Source organism: Puntigrus tetrazona, chromosome 8 (genome assembly GCF_018831695.1).
Source record: "Puntigrus tetrazona isolate hp1 chromosome 8, ASM1883169v1, whole genome shotgun sequence".
Classification (NCBI taxonomy): domain Eukaryota; kingdom Metazoa; phylum Chordata; class Actinopteri; order Cypriniformes; family Cyprinidae; genus Puntigrus; species Puntigrus tetrazona.
The window spans coordinates 10,327,167-10,348,095 of NC_056706.1; the positions used below are offsets into that span (position 1 = coordinate 10,327,167).

The 20,929-nt window shown below is 39.0% G+C and overlaps 2 protein-coding genes across 3 annotated transcripts; one reads left to right on the top strand and one right to left on the bottom strand.

Annotated features, from left to right (window-relative positions):
- Positions 1 to 133: 133 nt before the first annotated feature.
- spryd4 (SPRY domain containing 4) lies at positions 134 to 2,613 on the top strand. Its single transcript, XM_043247532.1, has 2 exons — positions 134 to 330; positions 1,756 to 2,613. Exons 1-2 carry the CDS (start codon positions 201 to 203, stop codon positions 2,292 to 2,294), a joined length of 669 nt encoding a protein of 222 aa, XP_043103467.1. The 5' UTR covers positions 134 to 200; the 3' UTR covers positions 2,295 to 2,613.
- Positions 2,610 to 11,503, bottom strand: gls2a (glutaminase 2a (liver, mitochondrial)). Of its 2 annotated transcripts, none has more exons than XM_043247531.1 (18): positions 11,174 to 11,503; positions 10,934 to 11,021; positions 9,770 to 9,891; positions 9,128 to 9,257; positions 8,948 to 9,027; positions 7,792 to 7,955; positions 7,451 to 7,509; positions 5,841 to 5,873; positions 5,685 to 5,743; positions 5,499 to 5,565; positions 5,354 to 5,404; positions 5,075 to 5,251; positions 4,782 to 4,913; positions 4,597 to 4,689; positions 4,451 to 4,512; positions 4,286 to 4,362; positions 4,056 to 4,119; positions 2,610 to 3,980 (listed from the first exon to the last, which is right to left on the bottom strand). In XM_043247531.1, exons 1-18 carry the CDS (start codon positions 11,365 to 11,367, stop codon positions 3,791 to 3,793), a joined length of 1,842 nt encoding a protein of 613 aa, XP_043103466.1. In that variant the 5' UTR covers positions 11,368 to 11,503; the 3' UTR covers positions 2,610 to 3,790. The 2 variants fall into 2 exon arrangements, with proteins under 2 accessions (XP_043103466.1, XP_043103465.1); XM_043247530.1 differs by having other exon boundaries at positions 10,934 to 11,024.
- Between the last annotated feature and the right edge of the window lie 9,426 nt (positions 11,504 to 20,929).

Below are 20,929 nucleotides of genomic sequence, written 5' to 3' on the forward strand. Positions count from 1 at the left end.
ATGTCCGATTGCCAAACTCTTGAAAATAAAACATTACATTTTGTAATTTTTCTTCCAGTTTTTCTTACAACGTTTACGCAACCTTGTCATACATGTGCGCAGCGCCGCGTCTTTAACAGCAGGGGGCAGCAGCGCGCAAGCTTCAGACAGCGCAACCTTGCGACAGAAACTGAAGCAAAACCCACTACAAATGGGACAACATGGCGATGTCCTCGGGCATGTCACTCTTTTGCCGTTTAACAGGCAGATCTTTAGGGACCGTACTCGGTCGCGGCCGTGGAAAACCCCTCACAGCTCGGAGATGGTATATTAGCGCCAGCGCGGGAAACAGTGAGTAAACGCATGCTCTCCACGCTAAGTTACGTTGACTCCAGTCAAACGGGGTCAGAGGAATTTAAAAGATGCTTCACGCAATAATTTAACGCCAAACATCTGCTTTTTATGATTATTATCACACGATGTTGCACGGAATGTCAAAAATGTGAAATGCAATGATTTCAAACACAGATATGCGAGTCACGTGTCTCAGCTGAGACGCAAGTAGACTGGCACGAGCTAAGAATGAAGGCTCGCGATAGTAGCTCAGGTCAGTGTAAATAACTGTTACCTCAGTGCGATGCTGCCATATAATCTTCATCTCGATAAATTGCTAACGCTAACATTATGTTTTATCACAGCAATATCCCTTCCCAGATTACAGTTCGTCGTGATACGAGAGAAATATCACATACGGTTATAACTATCTCTAATTGTGGCAGAGATTAATTAACATGCTATCTCTTTCATACAGTTATAATTTTTCAGAATTTTTTGGAAATCCTTCATACCATTTACAAAAAGTACTACTATATAAGAGGTGTAATACTTAAAGTCCAAATCTCAAAAAAAAGAAAAGAAAAGTCAATAGACAACTGACCACTTTAAATCAATAAATGTTTATATTCGTGGTGGGGTCACCGTGGTGTATAAGTTTACATTTCCAAACATAAATTTTGCCATTAATTGTAATAACCGCCAGTACTCCACACAGACATTTGGTTTGGAATGACTTTAAAACAGGACAGACTGAGACTAAATCCAGAAGAACTGGCGATGTCTCCAACATGCTTCAAGAAACCTTCCTGTAAATCTACATAAAAAACAAAAAAGCGCAAAAAGCTGCTTTAAACTGAAAGGATGGTCACACTAAATGTTCATTTCATTTACTTAATAGAAGTTAATTGATAAAGAAAATCTTTTTATAACATTTATTTTTGACAGAATTTTTTAATACCTCAGTGCCTAAAACTTTCAACAGTACTGTAGCATTGCAGGTAGCTTTCTAAAGTGAATAATTAGCATATTTGTCTTACATGGCACTAGTTTGTACATGGAGTAACAGTGGTATCACAGTGGAGTCAAAATAGATAAAAAAAGGGGATGATTTGTTATATATTAGAAACATATTGTGGTCAATGCATTAGCTAACATTGTGGCAAATATTATATATATTAATTAAATTAAGCTCTTTCTAATTTAGATTTTTAAAATTCTAATAACATTAATATTAATAAATACTTTAAGTATTGTTTATATTACATTATTTAATAATAAAGCTAACTAATATTAAAGAAATGGATGAAACCGTATAGTGTAGTGTTATCATTGTTTTATTATTGCATAAAACGCACTCGTGTTTTTCCAAAATGTTCTGTAAACCAGAAATGGTTTATCAATATAATAACTACAATTTGAATGATTATTTATTTATGGCAGATTTGCAGTTTAAGCTTGATGAGCGGACAGCCCACAGCAGTCTGGACCTTTTTAAGAAGGATACAGGTGTGATCTATCGAATGCTTGGCGTGGACCCCACCTTCGTGCAGGACACCCCTCTCCGATTCCGGGACTGGGCGGTGGTTCTCGCCGACACCCACATTAACTCTGGAAGGCAATACTGGGAGGTGACGGTTAAAAAGTCCCATGAATTCCGGGTGGGCGTGGCCGATGTGTTGACGTCACGCGATGAATGCGTGGGCACCAATTCCAGTTCCTGGGTGTTCGCGTTTGTCCAGAGGAAGTGGTTTGCTATGACCACTGGCAAACAGGTCCCGGTGCAGTTGGTGGGGAAGCCCGATCGAGTCGGGCTCTTGCTGGACTACGAGGCTGGACGGCTCAGTCTGGTGGACATCCAGAAAGCTGAAGTAGTGTACACCATAAAAACACAGTTCAGCTCACCCATCTGTCCTGCGTTTGCACTCTGGGATGGGGAGCTGCTCACACACTCTGGACTGGAGATCCCACCAGGGCTTTAGTGACTCTTGTTCATTCACACATGGATGCTACATGCCTCTTAATGGATAGTGAAGGAGAAGTAGAGGCCTTATAAAAAGACTAAGGAAGTCAGTGGGAACATAGCTGTTTTTTTACTGCCATTAAACCAGATTTGAGCAATATTTGTCTGTTCAGCTGGTGAAAACATCCTCACAGTGTACTATTTGTGATATGCAGATGAACTAATGAATACATACATGCACATATAAATACTTGATACGTTTAGAAGTCATTTTTCATTTTGCATCGGTGCCCAAGTACAGTGTTCAGAGATGTTTTTCAATAAAAAGACAATCTTCATTAGTGATGTTCTTTATTTACAGTTTATACATCCATTTTTCTTGTCTTGTTTCCTTCCAATCTGTCCATCTTGCATTTACTTTTTACTTTCCAATGAATACACTTTCAACTATACAAACTTTTTTCTCTCTCCAGCAATACAGTGCGTCCACGTACCAAGTTTTAAATGCATTTCTGGCTAAATAAGCACCAGATGCTTCCTAAGCAGGTTCAGTTAAAGCGTTTGTGCCCTACATTAAAATAATGTCTTTTAAATTATGCAATACCTTACAAAAAGAGTCTATAAAAGTCTATAAACAAGCTTATGAAATTCAGTCATTAAAAATAGTACAAATATACAAATACGTGCTTCAATGTTAAGCCAAAGATTATTAATAACTTAAATGACATGGAAAGCTTAGCCATACGGACAACTGGGCTAAGGTTCACATTATACTGGCTTGCCAACCTCCTGAAGGTAATATGAGGTAATGACATTTCCAGTATGTTTATGTAATTATGTAACTACTTTTTAATGTGCATGCATGCTTTTCTTGGTAAACAACCTGCTAAATTTACATTTGCACTTGAAAAATTCTTCCTATGAAAGAAGTAAAGAAAGTGCTTAGGATAAAGTCCAATAGATTTAAAATATGGTACGAGTAATTTTTGAATAGTTCTTGAAAATATATTTTCACATATTTTCTTGGGAACATATTCAAGAGCTACATTTCTCAAAATGCCATCCTTTTATATTTTATGAGTGTATGCTATCTTGCAAGTATAAATAGTATTTTTTTGTATTTGTGAATCCAACTGGCTACCCTTCCAGTTAAGGGTGTGTTTTAAATATAAAAATCCCTCTGTAGTGATAAATGTGAAGGGAAAGCAAGCTTCTGCATTTCTACATTGGTCCAAGCACAAACCAAACTGTCCTTGAGCTGTACCAGAAAGCACCTGGTAGTTTCATAATCCCACAGTAGACTGAATGTAGGTCTGAGAGACTAGAGTAATGACCATCTTAAACCATCAACAGAAGCTAGCCGAGGTCTACATGTAGCAAACTTTGGGTTTGAAGTAACGCCTGTGCACACCTGCTCAGCAAGTCCTTACATGGGCTTTGTCATAAATCTCACACCCACATGCTTCCCTAAAGTCATGAGAGACTGAGGTTTGGTATGTTCATGGTAGTTCCCCCTCATATTAAACCCTCCAGAGTCTCCATGCTCTTCAGTTCGTCCACGTCTATGGTGGAATCGGGACACGTGTGTGCACTGAGCTCCTCAGGCATTAGTGTGTGTGTGTAAATGCTCTGGTACTCTTGCAGTATCTTGGCCACGGCGCTGTGTCCAAACTGCATAGCGTCATCAAGAGGTGTGTTGCCCCATCTGAAAAATAAGGCATTTTAATAAAAGAGACAAAAACAGAACAGAAAAAGTGCAATTGTATGGGTTGTGCTGTACCTGTCCTTTGCGTTGGGGTTGACTTTGCAGGTATGTGTTAAAAACTTTACTGCATCCAAGTGCCCTGAAATCAGAGTTTTATATAAATGAATAAATGACTTCACCCAGTAGTGGAGTATTGTGAAACATTATAATTTATATATATATCTTTGCCATGTAAAAGTACAAAAAGTACAAAAATTTGAACAATAGTGCAAAGACGCTGAAAAATCCCAAAATGGACTCATTACCTTCTGCTGAGGCCACATGTAGAGCAGTACGGGTGTCATAGTCAGTCAATTCCATATTAACCGCAGACAGAGCGATTCTGTGAAAAAAAAAATATCTTACTGATGACCGTTCTTATAAACAATCTGAACGTATATTTATTTGCAATAAGAGAAAGAAGATTTTACCTCCTGAGAGCTGAAACATCACCACTGTAAGCAGCAAACATCAGATCCACCACAGACTTGTTCTATAATACAAATATATAATGATTGATCTCAACTCTGCGTCTATCTTTTAGCTTTAATTGCTGAAATTTGGTCTTTGGTCTCACCCTCTCGTGTCCTGTCTGTCTGCGAGGGTCTAACTTCTTTGCAAAGTGTCTCAGATTGTCGTAGTTGTGGAAGTTAAAGAGAGAAACTAGCTCCTGAAATACAAGCAAATTCAGTTAAAGATCTCACATCACAACCAAATAAACAAACAGAAAAAGTGACAAAAGCGAAACTCGTGAAAAAGTACCTGGCAGAAGTGGATGCCTCGGATGCTATTGCCAACACGATCAAGAGCTGGAGACCAGCACATAACCCCCATGATATTAGGAACCACGAGCAGCACAGCGCCAGAAACCCCAGATTTAGCAGGCAAACCCACCTGAGGAAGCAAAACACAAACAATAGCAGTGATTTTAAGTAATTAGCAAATGACTGGAATAGTTTCATTTAGCTGTAAAGTCCACTGTGTCTGTGTACTTGGGACACACACTGGGGAATTTAGCAAGCAATCGGTCGTCGAGTGTGTGTGTGTGGACTCACGTGAAAAGCAAACTGGCCAGAGAAGTCGTACATGCCACACGAGTGCATGAGACTGAGAGTGTTGCGGACGGCCTCGGCACTGAGCACGCGCTCGCCTGTGATTGGACAGATCCCTCCATTAGCTAACGTGGCTGCCATCACGCTTCCAGACTCACAAGTCACCTCGATAGAGCACAGCTGAAAAGAAAAGAAAGATATTAAAGAGACAATATGCGTGAGTTAGTATGAGCAATAATGGGAATACCAATACTAAGGACAATTATATGTCGGCCGATATACCTGAAAGTAGAAGTCAAGAGCTGCCGTCATATCAACCCCACTGGGAAAACACTACAGGAAGAAAATGCAAAGTAGCAGGTGAGAAATCAATAAAAAATACCGTCATTACGCTTATGAAAATGACTGTGACCAAACAGACACCCACTTTTTTCTCTTTGAGGTAATAGCCAATCGCATAGTTCCTGTCACCGGTCTCTTTCTCTGACTGGAAACTTTAAACAGGAACAGAAATTTGTCATCACCAGAAAATGATATCACAAGTACACGTTAGACAACAAACTGTAGGTTCACCACTAAAAGAGAGTCATTTGATAGAAATAATGAAACTCACGTGGCATTACTGAACCCAACATATTCTCTGCCAGCCATTCTCTTCAGATAATCCATCATCTAACCCACAAACAGAAATCAATATTTGTAACAAGCAAGATAACAGCAAACAGCTGGGATAGTTCATATGATGGAGATGTTGCAATGTACTACTCACAAAGTCAAACTTCTCTGCCTTGTTGGAACCAGGCTGTAATAGGGACAAAAAAAGTAGACAGTGAGAGAAGATGACAGAAAAAAGGCAAGTAAACTTTAGCATAGTTTTAAAATTGAACTGAAATGACGTGTTTCATACACTTAAATGTATGGTAAATAAATTTGCAATTTGGTGCTTTTAAAATATGTAAACTTTAAATGTAATATCAAATCAAGTATGTGGTTTAGTATGTTTGTCAATAATGTTGTTCAACAGTATAGTTTGAGATAATGTTCAACAATATTAATTACGCACAGTTATTTTTAAACTATCGATTGCTTTAAAATGTACATCACTAACAAGCAACATCATAAGGCCTACACATGCTTTGTAATATGCAGTTTGTCTATAGTGGCTTTATTCAGAAATGTCAAAAACCCATTAGAAATTTCTGAGGGCTAACCCATGGCTGAGGCTAAACCTAGACATAATGAATAAATCCACAGAAAGATCCAGAAACATTCACAACATCCACTATAACTTAGTCAATGTGCTATAAATGAACTGCGTATAAACAAAATTAGCTTCTGTTGGCAGGCAAAGAGTAGCTAACAATGATTCCAGTGACACAGTTTACTTTGGGACCGATCCAAAGATTCCTTTGCAAACAGTAATACGTTGCGACACTTGGTGGCAGTGTGCACAAACATATAGTACTGGGCAGCACAGGAGAGGGCTGTATGCTATGAGATCATAAATGTCTTATCCTTTGAAAATGCATACAAATCTATAAAAGGCTATGAGTTCATTAAATATGCGTTATGCATGTGAAACCATATAGGATCTTAAAGAAGAGTAAGTCAAATTTTCTAAAAGAAACCGTGGCCATGATCATGATCGGACACGCTTTTCATTGCGCGGTTGCAGTGGATATAACAGAACAGACGGGTGACTAAACAGTCAAATGGTTCAACATGAACCACTAGTCCCTAACCGGTATTAGGGAAAAGTTCCCCACATATTGAGTTTCATATGTACTAAGGTGTGATGTTAAGATGACCAGTTCCACGAGGTCCAAAAGGGAGTCCCATGTGCAAAGGTCAGCGCAATGCGATCACAGCTGTGAGATGTCCTCGTCTTAAAAGTGCTCCTGTGTGTCTCCGATCACTGATGTTGTGTAACATATTTAAGGGCATAGGTCAAACTAGAAACTTTTACACTTTTGAACTTGAAATAAAAATGGAGTGGCCCATAATTATGCAATTATGCATTGTATTTTATATCAGTTCATTTAAACCACTGAAATCTTTTAGGCCTGCAGGTAATTTTGAACATGTAGACAATCTGACCCTATTTAAACATGCTTAAAGGCGTATTTCCCAGCACATCTTCTGATTGGCTGTTTAAACACACCTCTTGACCGCTAGCTGCTCTTATTACCTCATTTCTGAAAGGACCGCCCACTGCCCCATTACACACGAAAATATAATTTTGTCCAAATAAAATACTGCCCAATAATATCTGATATCAATGCAACACATCAGTGCTGCTGAATTTAAAATAGCTATATATTTGTGTCCCTGTAAAGGCTGGGCAGATCTTTTAGTCTGTATTATATGGTATATTCTTACCTTTAGGAGAGAGCTGATTACAATGGCTCCTGCATTTACCATGGGATTATGGGGTTTATCTGGGAAACAAAAAAGTTTACAAATTGATAAAACGAAGTGTCAAAGGGGTGACAGATTTTGTAAGGACTGCAGATGCAATGTTCTTCAGCAGTGAGGAAATCCATTGATAAGATTCATATTGGAAGGACGTCTGATAACTGTTTTACAGCTTCCTATTGCACCCAGACTTCATGTTGCAATAGAACAACATATTCAAACCTCTGTCCAGATTTGAAGGTCCAAATACTATTTGAGCGACAGCATCGACAAGAGAAATGAAACAGATTGTGATGGAATCTCACCTTCTTCATCTAAATAGAGTTTGTTGAATTTGAGGCCACTTGGTTCTTTCCCCACATATCTGTGCACACGTTCAGTGCCAGTCTCGTGCACAGCCAGCGCATACTCCAGAGGCTTCACACATGACTGCAGACAGAATGGCATATCTGTGTCTCCTATAGCATGCCTATGTAAAGAGGAGGAGATCAAATTTAAGATACATTGAGTGAGAGGGGGAGAAAACGACATTACTATCGTATGATGTTCCCTATCATACTGTACGTATAATCAGAAACCATCATGTGTGAGTGAAATTTGGTTTAGGTCGGTTAATAAAACTTTACTTTGAACTATATAATCTAATATGACATATATGATATGATGGGGTGATGTCTGTAATTTAAAGACTGTCAAAGAAAACGGTTTAGAAATGCAAAGGAAAAAATAATTATACTGTTGGTGAGTGAAAAAATCATTAAAATAACCGCATGATATTGAAAAAATGTTTAGAATAAGAGAAATGGTGGTTGGTAAAGTTTTGAGTCTCTTGTGCTTACCAAGACTTTTGTTTAATCAAAAATACAGTAAAACAGTATTATTGTGAAATATTTAATGCTGGGCAACGATTAATTGCAATTAATCCCATTCAAAATAAAGGTTTTTGTTTGTATAATATATGTGTGTACTGTATTTATTATGTTTATATAAAGACACGCATACAGTATATATTTTGAAAATATTTCCATGTATACTTTTATATGTTATATAAACATATTATATATATCCTACATATTTTCATATAACATTTTTAAAAATAAAACTAAACTAAAAACTATATATATAATATATACAGTACAAAAATATTATGCACATACAAAATTATTACGAATGTGATTAATGATTAATTATTGTCCAGCAGCACTAGAAGTATTATTACAGTTTTAATAACTTAATATATATTAAAAAACATTATTTCAGTCGTCAGTCATTATAATATATTTTAATAAAATGTCCTGCTTATTATGTTTGTGGATTTTTTATATTCTGATAATTATGTTTTTATTAACAACAAACCGACATTTTTTCTACAATTAAATATTACATAATGTTTTATATATTACATATTGTACATTGTTTGTACAGGCGGACCAATTTTTTTTCTCAAAAAGTATATTTTACCTCTGACCATCCACTGTGCACAGAGAAACTCCCCACAGGTCCGGACTGAATTTAGCTAACTGAGGGATGTAGTTTGCAACCTGTGCAAATATACGCAAAGACAAATACAGAGATGAGAGGTTGACAAATATGTTTGTAAAAGTGATTCAGAAACAGCGATAAGGAAAATCAATGCCTTACTTTCCCTCCTTTCTGAGCCTCTGCGTTATAATACAGATGGTTTATGAGGGAGGTAAAGGACTCAAAGTCTGGAATGATGAACTTTCTTTGGAAAGCTTGAGTCAGGAGGACTATGTTACCGCCAACACATCTAGAAACAGAAACACACACATGCCCATGTGACACAACTCTGACTTAACAGCCACCTGTGGTAGTAATGTGCTAAGAGAGTTTACAGGACTGGAAATGATATTTGAGCCATGTTTATTAACACCGTTCGAGCCGGTTCAAAGGCAGCTCAAGCTGTGCCTCACAGGAGTAACAAACACGTTATCGCCGCTTAACATAGCTTGTCTTCACACACGCTCCAGCTAAATGCATGTGCACGCACATACAAACCCAACAGGCGGTGATTTGTATTTCCCTCTGATGGAGAGCAGAAAGTCAGGTCAAGAATTTGTATGTCATGATATGTTTGTGTGCTTGTATTTCCAGACTTCCAAGAACATTGAGATATCATTCACCTGTAAGGGACATGAGTGTGTGCACACAGCATAACAGCTGCAGGTCATAAACTATAAGTGATGCCGCAGCTTATCACGAAAACTTGCACAAACACATACTCTATCATGCTTTGCATTGCGGAGTCAAATTTCGACTCACTTTCTGAACAGTTCCTGGTCCATCATTGCCGTTCCAACAGACTCTTGGATAGCCTGGTGGATCTGCCGCATGCAGTCCCTCAACCGGGGGTCAGAGGTCAGCAAGCCTGTGCTTTTGAGTGCCTGAGAAGAACAAGAACACATGATGCAATGTTATTCATATTAATTTTCGCCCAAATATAGAAATGAACACGAAATACTTATTTTAAGTTGATTTAAACTGATGTGAGTATATTCTTTGACAGAAACACTACTTTAATAATATACATCAAACTGATCAAAAGACACTGAAGAAATTGCATGTTTATCATTACGGCAAGAAATCGTTTTAAAATATATTTAAAACAATATTATTAGAATAGCTGAAATAATTCATAACATGCAATTTTTTAAATATTGCTGACCCTAAACTTTTGAACAGTAGTATACAATTATCAAAACAATAAATCGAGAAAAAAAATTACTTTATCTCTACTTTTTCACAAACTGATATTAAGTGCAATTGCACAGCTGTGCATAAAAAGGCAATGCAGAGAATTATGACGTGTCCCTTATATATTTGCCATGATTGTGACATGAAGTTGTTACATTGCAGTGCAACAATGTTAACATTAGTCTAAAAAAGGGTTTGCCATCAATCATTAGGTTGAAAGCAGGAACAAGTTTTCTTTAGTCAATAATACATGGCATTTCGCCCATGCCCTAAAATTATAGCAATGCACTTCTTAACATTGTAATACGTGTCTATTTCTGGATGGCATGTGTCCTGAAGTATACACATACTGAAGGCGTAGTACTACGTTTGGAAATACATACATTAATGTGTTACCGTAGTTAAAACAGTCCATAATTTTACGCAATTCCTTCATGTGATATAAACTCAAACATCCAAATACGGATCCACATGTTTAGGAGTAGGTATATTTATTATGGGTTTTAATGGAGCAAGCCACTCAGCCCACACATGAAGTCTATTTATAGTACCATTACATAACACCAGAGATTTATGACTTTAACTTGTTTAAGAATAGAAGTGTCTAACATTAATAAGTAACACTAAATGGAAAGAATGCAGATTCATGCTGTTTGTGTTTTGTATTTTATTCTCTCTCTCACACACGCGCACATAAGGCATCAGCGCTCTGTGATTATTAGTGAAACTCACAGTCAGGAAACGGGCCACTGAGATTTGCTCTTCTCCCTGGGTAATAGTGTAGAACAACAGGTCCTCCAACCCAGCAACCACCTTATTGCTGCTTAAAACACAAAAACAATACAGAAAACATGTTATACCCCAAACACCTCGTTTTAGAAAGATTTGAACCCCTCAGTAATCCATTTAAAAGCACTTTATGTTATCTCTATGGCAACACATCCAGCACGACACCCCTCTCCGAGCGTGTACCTGTACGTCGCGACGTCCGTCTCCGTGATCACGTGCTGATGGCGCGGATGCTGGCCTGGAGATGCGCTCGTGTGCAGCAGCCGAGCGGGTGAGTGTCTTCTGTCCAGATTTCCCGCAACTCTCTCCCATTTTCCGGCGTTCCTAATGAGCAAAATACCAGCTCTGGACGCCCGCAGGGTCTTAACGCAATGCATAATCAATGCCCCGAGTTTGTATTTCTTTATCCGCGACCTATAAGAGCTCTAAACCAGTTGTGAATGAACGCCGCGTGTCTTGTGCTTATGAGTCGCGTCCTTTCCGTTGAGTGCCTGAACGCCCCACGAGGCATGGGAGTGACTTCTGTTGACAAATTTAGCCGGTAACCGAGGAATCGTGGGCAGGTGGGGACACGCCCCCTGGTGGATGTTAGGGGCGTGATGGTCGGAGAGAAAAGGAGAGAGATAATTGGTGGATCCCAGAACAGACGTGTATGGCTCAATAGTGCGATTTAGGGCAGACTTAGGGCAGCTTGGGCCCTTTGGTGCTTAAACAGTGCGATGTATCCGTGCGACTTCAACAAGGTATCAACTGTGTAACACTGTACGAGAATATCGCATGGGATGTAAAGCTCACGATTTATGTGGCTATACGATACGGTCGGATTGTCAAACGAGATTTTTGTGTTCATACACAATGTGTGCTTGCACAGACGATGGCATCGTATTTTGCCAAAAGCCAGAGATATCTTAAACATATCTATTAAATTATTATTATTATTACTACTACTATTATGGTACTATTATCTTTAAACGTATAGGTCGGAAATTGCAAAAACAACTCAGAAATAGTCATACATAAATTCTGTTGTTGTATTTTCACAACATATATCAGCCATAGTTTTTTTATTTGTTTAATTGTTTATTGTTTAATTTATTATATATATATATATATATATATATATATATATATATATATATATATATATATATATATATATATATATATATATATATATATATAAAGACAATACCTAATTAATGCAACCCATATCTTTTTTCTTTCACTTTCTGTAGCTTAATAAATTTGGATTTGAAAACTTCTAGGACTTAACGCTCATGCAATTTGTGGGTTAGATATGAACTGGCTCTCCTTCATGCGTTTGTTTTTATCAATGATTGAAAAACAGACGATGATTCACATTTTTTCGTGACCATAACATTATTTTATCTAAAGATAAAATTCGTTATTTCGTTTTCTTTCTTGCTGCAATAACGTTTTAATAGTTAAAATTCTATTTTCGCGCGGGCGCAGTGAAGGGAGAACTCTGCGGTATCCTCAGGAGGGGCGACCGAGATGTTTGATATGTCACAAATTCATCCGCTCGTCCTCTTGCCTGTCGGGAGAGACTTGTCGCTTCTCGTTCCCTCTGTACACTGCGCTAAATGAAAAGACGCACGACAAAGCTGAAATCCTGCCCGACTCAAACTATACATTTAAAAGCTATGTCCCTTTAAATATGAATACGTGTACTACACTTTTTACTGTAACAATAGCTATAAACCGCTGCAGGGATGAACCTGGAATATACAGAAAGGAATACACAGAAAAATATATAAAAACTAGAAAGTACATTTCCTGAAGAAAATGTGAGTGGTGCTTGCCGTGGCAAAACTCGCCCTCGGTTGCTAGGGTAAATAGGTTGGTTGCTAGGAAACAGCTTGGTAGCTGACAATGATGATACACTTGTCACTATGAATGATATAAACCAACCCCCATGTCTCTATGACGTTCCGATTTAAAGATATGCCCGTTTGAGTTGGGGTTGCTAGGGTGTTTGATAATGGTTGCTAAGGCGTGGATAGGAGATGTCTATGGCGACTCAGGATTGGCTGTTTGCTGCCCTGAGTCAATCGCACCCACCCCCATGTCTCTGTCATGTTCTGTTTTGAAGATATGCAAGTTTGGATTTTGGTTGCTAAGGTCATCGATAATGGTTGCTAGGGCGTGGCTACGAACAGCTGAAGTACTCCATGATTGGCCGTTTGCTGCCCCGAGTCAAACGAGCCCACCCCCATGTCTCTATGACGCTCTGATCCAAAGATACCCATCTGAACCATTATAATGGCAGTCTATGGAATCTGTTGCTAGGGCGCTCTAAATGGTTGCTAGGGCGTGGCTTGACACCTTCATAGTGATTCAGAGACTTTGATTGGTTCGCTGGGTAAAAACGAGCCCACCCCCACGTCTCTATGACATTTTAATGCAAAGTTATATTGATTTGCAAAATTCCTATGTAAATTACCATAGTAGGAAAAACACATGTGCAGTTTGACCCTCACCATAGTAAAAAGTTTGGAGGTCTCTTGCCCCCCAGGGGTAAAACTTTTACCCCACTGTGTGGTATGTTCTCGCTCAGCTTGATAAAGTCTTCAAATCTGGTGATTTACAAGTCTGTGCGATATTCTCGCTCTGCGCTACGATCCGTCAAAGTTTGGCGCAATGTTAAGTCTATGGGATTTTTCGCCCGATTTTTAGCCCTCACATTTAAAATCAACGCGCCGATCGTATAAAAGTCATAGCACATCTTTCCACAATACCCCGCACGATTTGACGCCCGTTTCAGGGGTGTGTGGCAAAAACTTGGACTAGTTCGCGCAAAAATCGTACGGAATCTATAATAAGAATAACTAGAAAGTACATTTCCTGAAGAAAATGTGAGTGGTGCTTGCCGTGGCAAAACTCTCACTCGGTTGCATGACTAGCATGTCGCTAGCATGTTTCTAGTATGATGAGCAAGTGACTAGCATGTCGCTAGCATGACTAGCATGTCGCTAGCATGACTAGCATGTCGCTAGCATGTTTCTAGCATGATTAGCAAGTGACTAGCATGTCGCTAGCATGTTTTTAGCATGATGAGCAAGTGACTAGCATGTCGCTAGCATGACTAGCATGTCGCTAGCATGTTTCTAGCATGATTAGCAAGTGACTAGCATGTTGCTAGCATGACTAGCATGTCGCTAGCATGTTTTTAGCATGATTAGCAAAGTGACTAGCATGTCGCCAAAGCATGACTAGCATGTTTCTAAGCATGATTAGCAAGTGACTAGCATGTCGCTAGCATGACTAGCATGTCGCTAGCATGTTTCTCGCATGATTAGCAAGTGACTAGCATGTCGCTAGCATGTTTTTAGCATGTTTAGCAAAGTGACTAGCATGTCGCTAGCATGACTAGCATGTCGCTAGCATGTTTCTAGCATGATTAGCAAGTGACTAGCATGTCGCTAGCATGACTAGCATGTCGCTAGCATGTTTTTAGCATGATTAGCAAGTGACTAGCATGTCGCTAGCATGTTTTTAGCATGATTAGCAAGTGACTAGCATGTCGCTAGCATGTTTTTAGCATGATTAGCAAAGTGACTAGCATGTCGCTAGCATGACTAGCATGTCGCTAGCTTGACTAGCATGTCGCTAGCATGATTTTAGCATGATTAGCAAAGTGACTAGCATGTCGTTAGCATGACTAGCATTTGTCTAACATGTTTTTAGCATGATTAGCAAGTGACTAGCATGTCGTTAGCATGACTAGCATGTCACTAGCATGTTTCCAGCATAATTAGCAAGTGACCAGCATGTCGGTAGCATGACTAGCATGTCGCTACGATGTTCTGATGCAAAGATATAGGTCTTGCTAAAAGGTTGCTAGGGTGTTTGATAATGGTTGCTAAGGCGTGGATAGGAGATGTCTATGGTGACTCAGGATTGGCTGTTTGCTGCCCTGAGTCAATCGCACCCACCCCCATGTCTCTGTGACGTTCTGTTTTGAAGATATGCGAGTTTGGATTTTGGTTGCTAAGGTCATCGATAATGGTTGCTAGGGCGTGGCTACGAACAACTGAAGTACTCCATGATTGGCCGTTTGCAGCCCCGAGTCAAACGAGAGAGCCCACCCCCATGTCTCTATGACGCTCTGATCCAAAGATACCCATCTGAACCATTATAATGGCAGTCTATGGGATCTGTTGCTAGGGCGCTCTAAATGGTTGCTAGGGCGTGGCTTGACATCTTCATAGTTGATCAGAGACTTTGATTGGTTCGCTGAGTAAAACGAGCCCACCCCCACGTCTCTATGACATTTTAATGCAAAGTTATTTAGGTTTGCAAAATTCCTATGTAAATTACCATAGTAGGAAAAACACATGTGCAGTTTTACCCTCACCATAGTAAAAAGTTTGGAGGTCTCTTGCCCCCCAGAGGTAAAACTTTTACCCCACTGTGTGGTATGTTCTCGCTCAGCTTGATAAAGTCTTCAAATCTGGTGATTTACAAGTTTGTGCGATATTCTCGCTCTTATGATCCGTCAAAGTTTGGCGCAATGTTAAGTCTATGGGGATTTTTCGCCCGATTTTTACTGGCGTACGAAAATCGTACGCCCGATCGCTTATAAAAGTCATAGCACATCTTTCCACAATAACCCGCACGATTTGACGCCCGTTTCAGGGTGTGTGGCAAAACTGCGGGACTAGTTTACGCGCGCGAAAAATCGTCACGGAATCTATAATAATAAAGTAAGTAAGAATAAGTATGAGGAATAGTAATAGTGTGCTTCGCCTTAAAAGGCAAGCACCACTAATAATAATAAGTAAGAATAAGTATGAGGAATAGTAATAGTGTGCTTTGCCTTGAAAGGCAAGCACCACTAATAAAGTAATATAATGTGTTATAAGGGTGGCACATATAAAATGTTAACAGTTAAAAATAAAAACGCAGTGCCCTCACTTTTAGGTGGTTGTGAGGTCAGTGGGGTCTTCCTGAAAGATGATGCTGTTTTGAGTTGGCTGACCCTGTTACAGCTTTGAGATTATATAATTAATCGTCCAGTATTACATTTTATCCAAAACATTTTCCTGTAGCCTCACAAAATTGTCGAAAGTCGATGCTCCCCTTTTCATAAAACACGAAATGTTGTTTTTATGAGTGATTTGGTTTCTTTCTTCTTCTTTTTTTATATTATTATTATTATTTTTATTTTTATACTTTATACGACTGGATGCCAGCACCCCCTGCTTTGCCATGCCAAGTAGGCCAGATTATGCAACAGAGGACCTTAGTCAGCTCACCTCATCAACGGGCCTGAGACAACTTTACAGGTTGATTTAGTCTTATGATGTCCCTGATCATACTACTGACATTCTAGACCATCTGGGTCGTCGTTTCTGAGACTCATGAGTCAACCTTGGCTTTGGGTCAAAATGACCATATCCAGCGTGACCTATTTACTCTGGCTCCAGGTTTCACTGTATCCAAATAACTTAAGCTCACTCATGTGTTTTGCGCATCTGAGCTTTTGCAATAGCCCATAACCATTCCACATGCTCATGTAGCCTAAAAAGTAATGCGCTTCTGCATCCGAAAGATTGACTGAACAGGTTTGCTCTATTCGAGCGCCCTCTGGCGGATATTGGTTTAAACCCGACTCTGACGCACAGGTGCGTCCGTCTTAAACATGTTTATAACGTTTGTGAATTTTTCACGTTTTATTGTACGTGGCATCCATATAACCCCGCTAAAATAAATTGAGGGAAATGTGGCGACTGGCAGTGGCCACCTTTGCGTCTCGTGTCCGACAGGAGCGCTGTTAGTATCGTTTTGGCCTGTAGAGGGCAGAGCGCACCAACTCACCTCTGAAAACGGACGCGGAATCGAGATCAGCACCAACATACCGACTAACCTCACCTTTCCACAGCCAAATGTCAGTCGAGACATTATCCTTTCACTTACACTGGGGGTTTATTTGCAGTCTCAATTTGTTCAGTTTTGCGGAAGAGCATAAAAATAAGTCGTTCTTTTTTGAGCTCCAGACTGACAGAATTGCCCTGAACTCTGATTAAATTCATTCCAGAGAGGCTGTGTGGGCCATTGTACTGTTGTCTTTGAGGACCTTACTGGCACACACATACACTAAGAAAAAAAAGTAAAGTAGCAATAGTGGTGTTTTCAAATCTTTAAAAATTGTACCTTTTAAGTACTAATATGTGCATTTAAGGTACCGCTATATGCACCTTTTTGGTATAAATAAGGTACAAAGGGGCACCTTTTCTAAAAAGGTACCACCCTAGTGACAGCTTTAGTAGCCTACCTTATTTTCTGAGAGTGTGTGCCATTTCACTTTCTCCCCACTCTTTTCCTCTAACAGTTCTACTGCAGCGAGGGTTCCTTTTAACCGGAGCTTGGAGTAAAATTACACCCACTTATCATTAGATCAAACACCCCTTCCCCTCATATCATATCCTTTCGTGTTGGCACACATACATTCATACACACGTACACACATCGTAACCCATGCCCTACTGATGACCATGCGTCTCTTGGTGGAGAATGTTTTTCATTCCTTCACTGTGTCCATGAATGCTGGCTTTGTCTACCTGCTCCATCTTAAACCCCCCCCTCTCCCTCCATCTTCCTTCTTTCTGCCTCTCCCAACATTCTCTGATCTATGTACAGACCAAAACTGCTGACCCTCAAATCTGAGTAATTGAGGGAATTAGGAAGTCAAGAATTTCAATCAATATTCTGACAAACATAAGTATTCATCGTCGCTCATTATTGATTATCCGTTGATTCTGTAACACTTTTTGTGTTAAAAATTGCACATTGCACTTACAGTGTACACTATACCGTTTAAAAGTTTGGGGTTGGTTTAATTTTGTTTTTATACTTTTGAGGGAAGTATCTTATGCTCATATATTTGATTGAAAAAACACACTAAAGACATACATATTACGAATTATTATTTACTGAATAAAAGTAGTACTTTCTAAAAAACTAAATCTTGCTGACCCCAAACAACTGAACAGTAGAGTACAATTTTGTTAAAATTTGCATTTATTCATGCTTATACAAGCAATTTACTGTTTTACTTCAGAACTACTTTATATTATAGAATTATATTTACATTTGCACATATGTTCTATTTTCAAAGAAGCATTCTTTTTTAGGTTTTGGCCAAGCTTCGAAGATTCTTACGGTTGATCAATCTTTACGTCGATTTTTCTTTTTGGCTTTATATGTGTCTTTATTCGAATAAGCATCCACATGCCACCTGAATGCTTTGAGAACCTGGTGAAGCTTGGATCGCAATGTCTACAAACAGGGTCACTTTCTCAGGCCGGTTCACAGGACTTAACTCTCACCCTCGAATGTGTACCAGGGAGCTGCTAAGAATGCAGAGTCCCTGTGGTGAACTGTTTGTTTTGTTTAAGTAATCATTGTGTGTGTGTGTGTGTGTGCATGTGTTTGTTCTAAGATACAGCATTAGTAAACACCATTGGTTCCACGGAAAGCAGACTGCGTGAAGCGCCTGCTTTACATGGAGCTAAAATCATACCTGAAAAAATATTCTGGAACATTTCTTCAGATATAATATAATATAATATAATGTGAGAATACATTTATATAATGAATATGAATAATATTCATATTGTAAAATATTTAATTAGATTTTGTGATTCTGCCTACTGCAAAAGTTTAGGTAGCACTTTATGTAAAACCTTTATGTATAATGCATTACAAAAAGTTTTAATGGTATGCTTTGTAATTCACATTATGCTTATTAATTCATTGTTACACTATGCATTTTAAATTTGGTTATAACTATTCATGACATTATATAATCGATTACAACGCACATTATGAAAAATTATAATAATAACCCTTTGTAATTCATTACACATAAACGCTTTAAGCTAAGTTTTATCGTCAATTTTTTTATTAATTTACACTTTTCCCGCAGACTCCCTAGCACCCCCTTGCGGCCCCCTGTGGGGCCCTGGCCCACCGTTTGAAAACCCCTGATCAACAGTTTTGATTAAATCAAATAGTGAATGCTGGATTAACCACATTAAGTTTTGGATAAAGTCAAAGGGGAGCTGTTAAACCCAGACAGTGGTGTCCTGGATGTATTAAGCCCATTTGTGGCTTAAATCACTCTATCAACAGGGACCCTTCATTCAGAAAATCCTTCGTCCCAGGACACCAGCCACTCTGTTTGCCATAGCTTATCTCAGAAGTTATGAGAATAAATAGAAAGCTTTATGAGACCAAACAAAGACAGAACGAATCCTTCCCCCACTTAAGGCCCCCCATGTGGACTGTAATATCAAACAGAACAGTACGGTTTCCCACAGTCGTGAAAAAACACCGAAAATGTTATTTTAATACACTGTCGTACGAATATGAGAGGTCAAATTTCCTGTCTGGGAGAGTATTGAAAGAACAATTGTGCAGCACTTTAATTACGGTGTAGTGTCGACAAAAACGGCACAATTGTTCACTCATGTGAGTCCGTTGGGCATCTTATCTTGGCGCATGGATCAGAACATTTTGCAAAGTGAACGTTTCAGGGTCTTGCATGCCACCTAGTTGATTTTATCCACTTTTAAAGAGATAGACCACCCAAAAATGAACATTTTGGCATCAGTTTACCCACCCTTGTGTTGTTCCTGAAGTATGACTTCTGTTGAATGTGAACAAATGGACTGTAAGGATGAACAAAATAAAACGGTAGTCAATGGGGAATCAACAAAAAAATGCAACGTGATTGAGTAAATGAATTTTCCTTTTTGGTTGGACCATCCCTTTAGTTCAGCTTTTTTTTTGCGTAACAGCTTTCATAGTATAGTGGAAAAGCCCCACATTTAGAAAAAAAGCCTGGTGGGTGCTTAATCTTCGGGCACGTATCGGGCTTCTGATACCTGATGCCAATCACGGTCGGTGTTTTGCTCCCGACACATGTTCTCGTGCCAATCGGCAGGCCCCACATCATCTGATATACCCGCAACCCAGCCACCCTACACACCCCTGGAGCCTCGCCGTGTTCCTGCCGCCGCTCTTCTCCTCTCCTCGTCCCTCTACCTTTCCGCACCCTCCCTCCATCCACACCCGCGGCTCTCTTCTCCCCCACTGCCCGGTGCTCTCTCACATTCCTCAGGTCTGCACACAGAGCCGCATTGTGTGTGTGTCTTACAGAGCACACAGTCAGGGCTCATTTCGGACACACACACATCCAACAGGGTGTGTGCACAGTCGCCCCGATGAGTACACACACATACACATATCCCTTCATAAAACTAATAGACATGCATTCACGTGCGCACACGACCACAAACGCACACACTGATTTTCATATGTGCACACTGTATACACACTCATCTGCATACACAGGATGTCTCACACCGAGGCCGAGATTCCAGTATCCGTATTCCTTCTTTTATGCTTCTACTCGCTTTTTGCAGTTTGATCTTTTAATCCCACGAGCATTACAAATTTTCTCTCCTCCTCTGTTCCCACAGTGGGACAGATGATATGGTAGATGTTTTATTGTGATTGGATTGTGGAACAGTTATATAAAGGACATAAACTTGTATAAATTGCCAACTACACTGGGGAAGACGCAACAAAAGTACTGACGGAGATTTTTTTTTTTTGTAGTTTTTGCAACAAAAAAAGTCTTTATACTTAGATATTTAGAAGTTAGATTTTTTTCTAAAAGATTTGAAACATTTGAGGTCAGATATACACTGTGTTATTGTAATATTAATATTTAAAATAATAATTTATTGATATTTTTCACTATATTTTTATATAGGGTTTTTATTCTTATTTATTTTATTATTATTTTTTATATTTCTCATTATCTTTATTTTTAGAAATTGCTTTAGTTGTAGAAAATGTATTATATCAACTTGAAAACGCAGCTATTTCAGTTAGCTGTCATGACAT

What these genes read in the sequence shown, in the direction of transcription:
- spryd4 (XM_043247532.1), top strand. Translation starts at nt 201, where the DNA reads ATGGCGATGTCCTCGGGCATGTCACTCTTTTGCCGTTTAACAGGCAGA. An exon ending in TAGCGCCAGCGCGGGAAACA is followed by an intron (nt 331 to 1,755) that starts GTGAGTAAACGC and finishes TATTTATGGCAG; the next exon opens with ATTTGCAGTTTAAGCTTGAT.
- gls2a (XM_043247530.1), bottom strand. Translation starts at nt 11,367, where the DNA reads ATGCATTGCGTTAAGACCCTGCGGGCGTCCAGAGCTGGTATTTTGCTC. An exon ending in ACGGACGTCGCGACGTACAG is followed by an intron (nt 11,025 to 11,173) that starts GTACACGCTCGG and finishes TTGTGTTTTAAG; the next exon opens with CAGCAATAAGGTGGTTGCTG. An exon ending in AGGCAGAGAAGTTTGACTTT is followed by an intron (nt 5,744 to 5,840) that starts GTGAGTAGTACA and finishes TTTGTGGGTTAG; the next exon opens with ATGATGGATTATCTGAAGAG.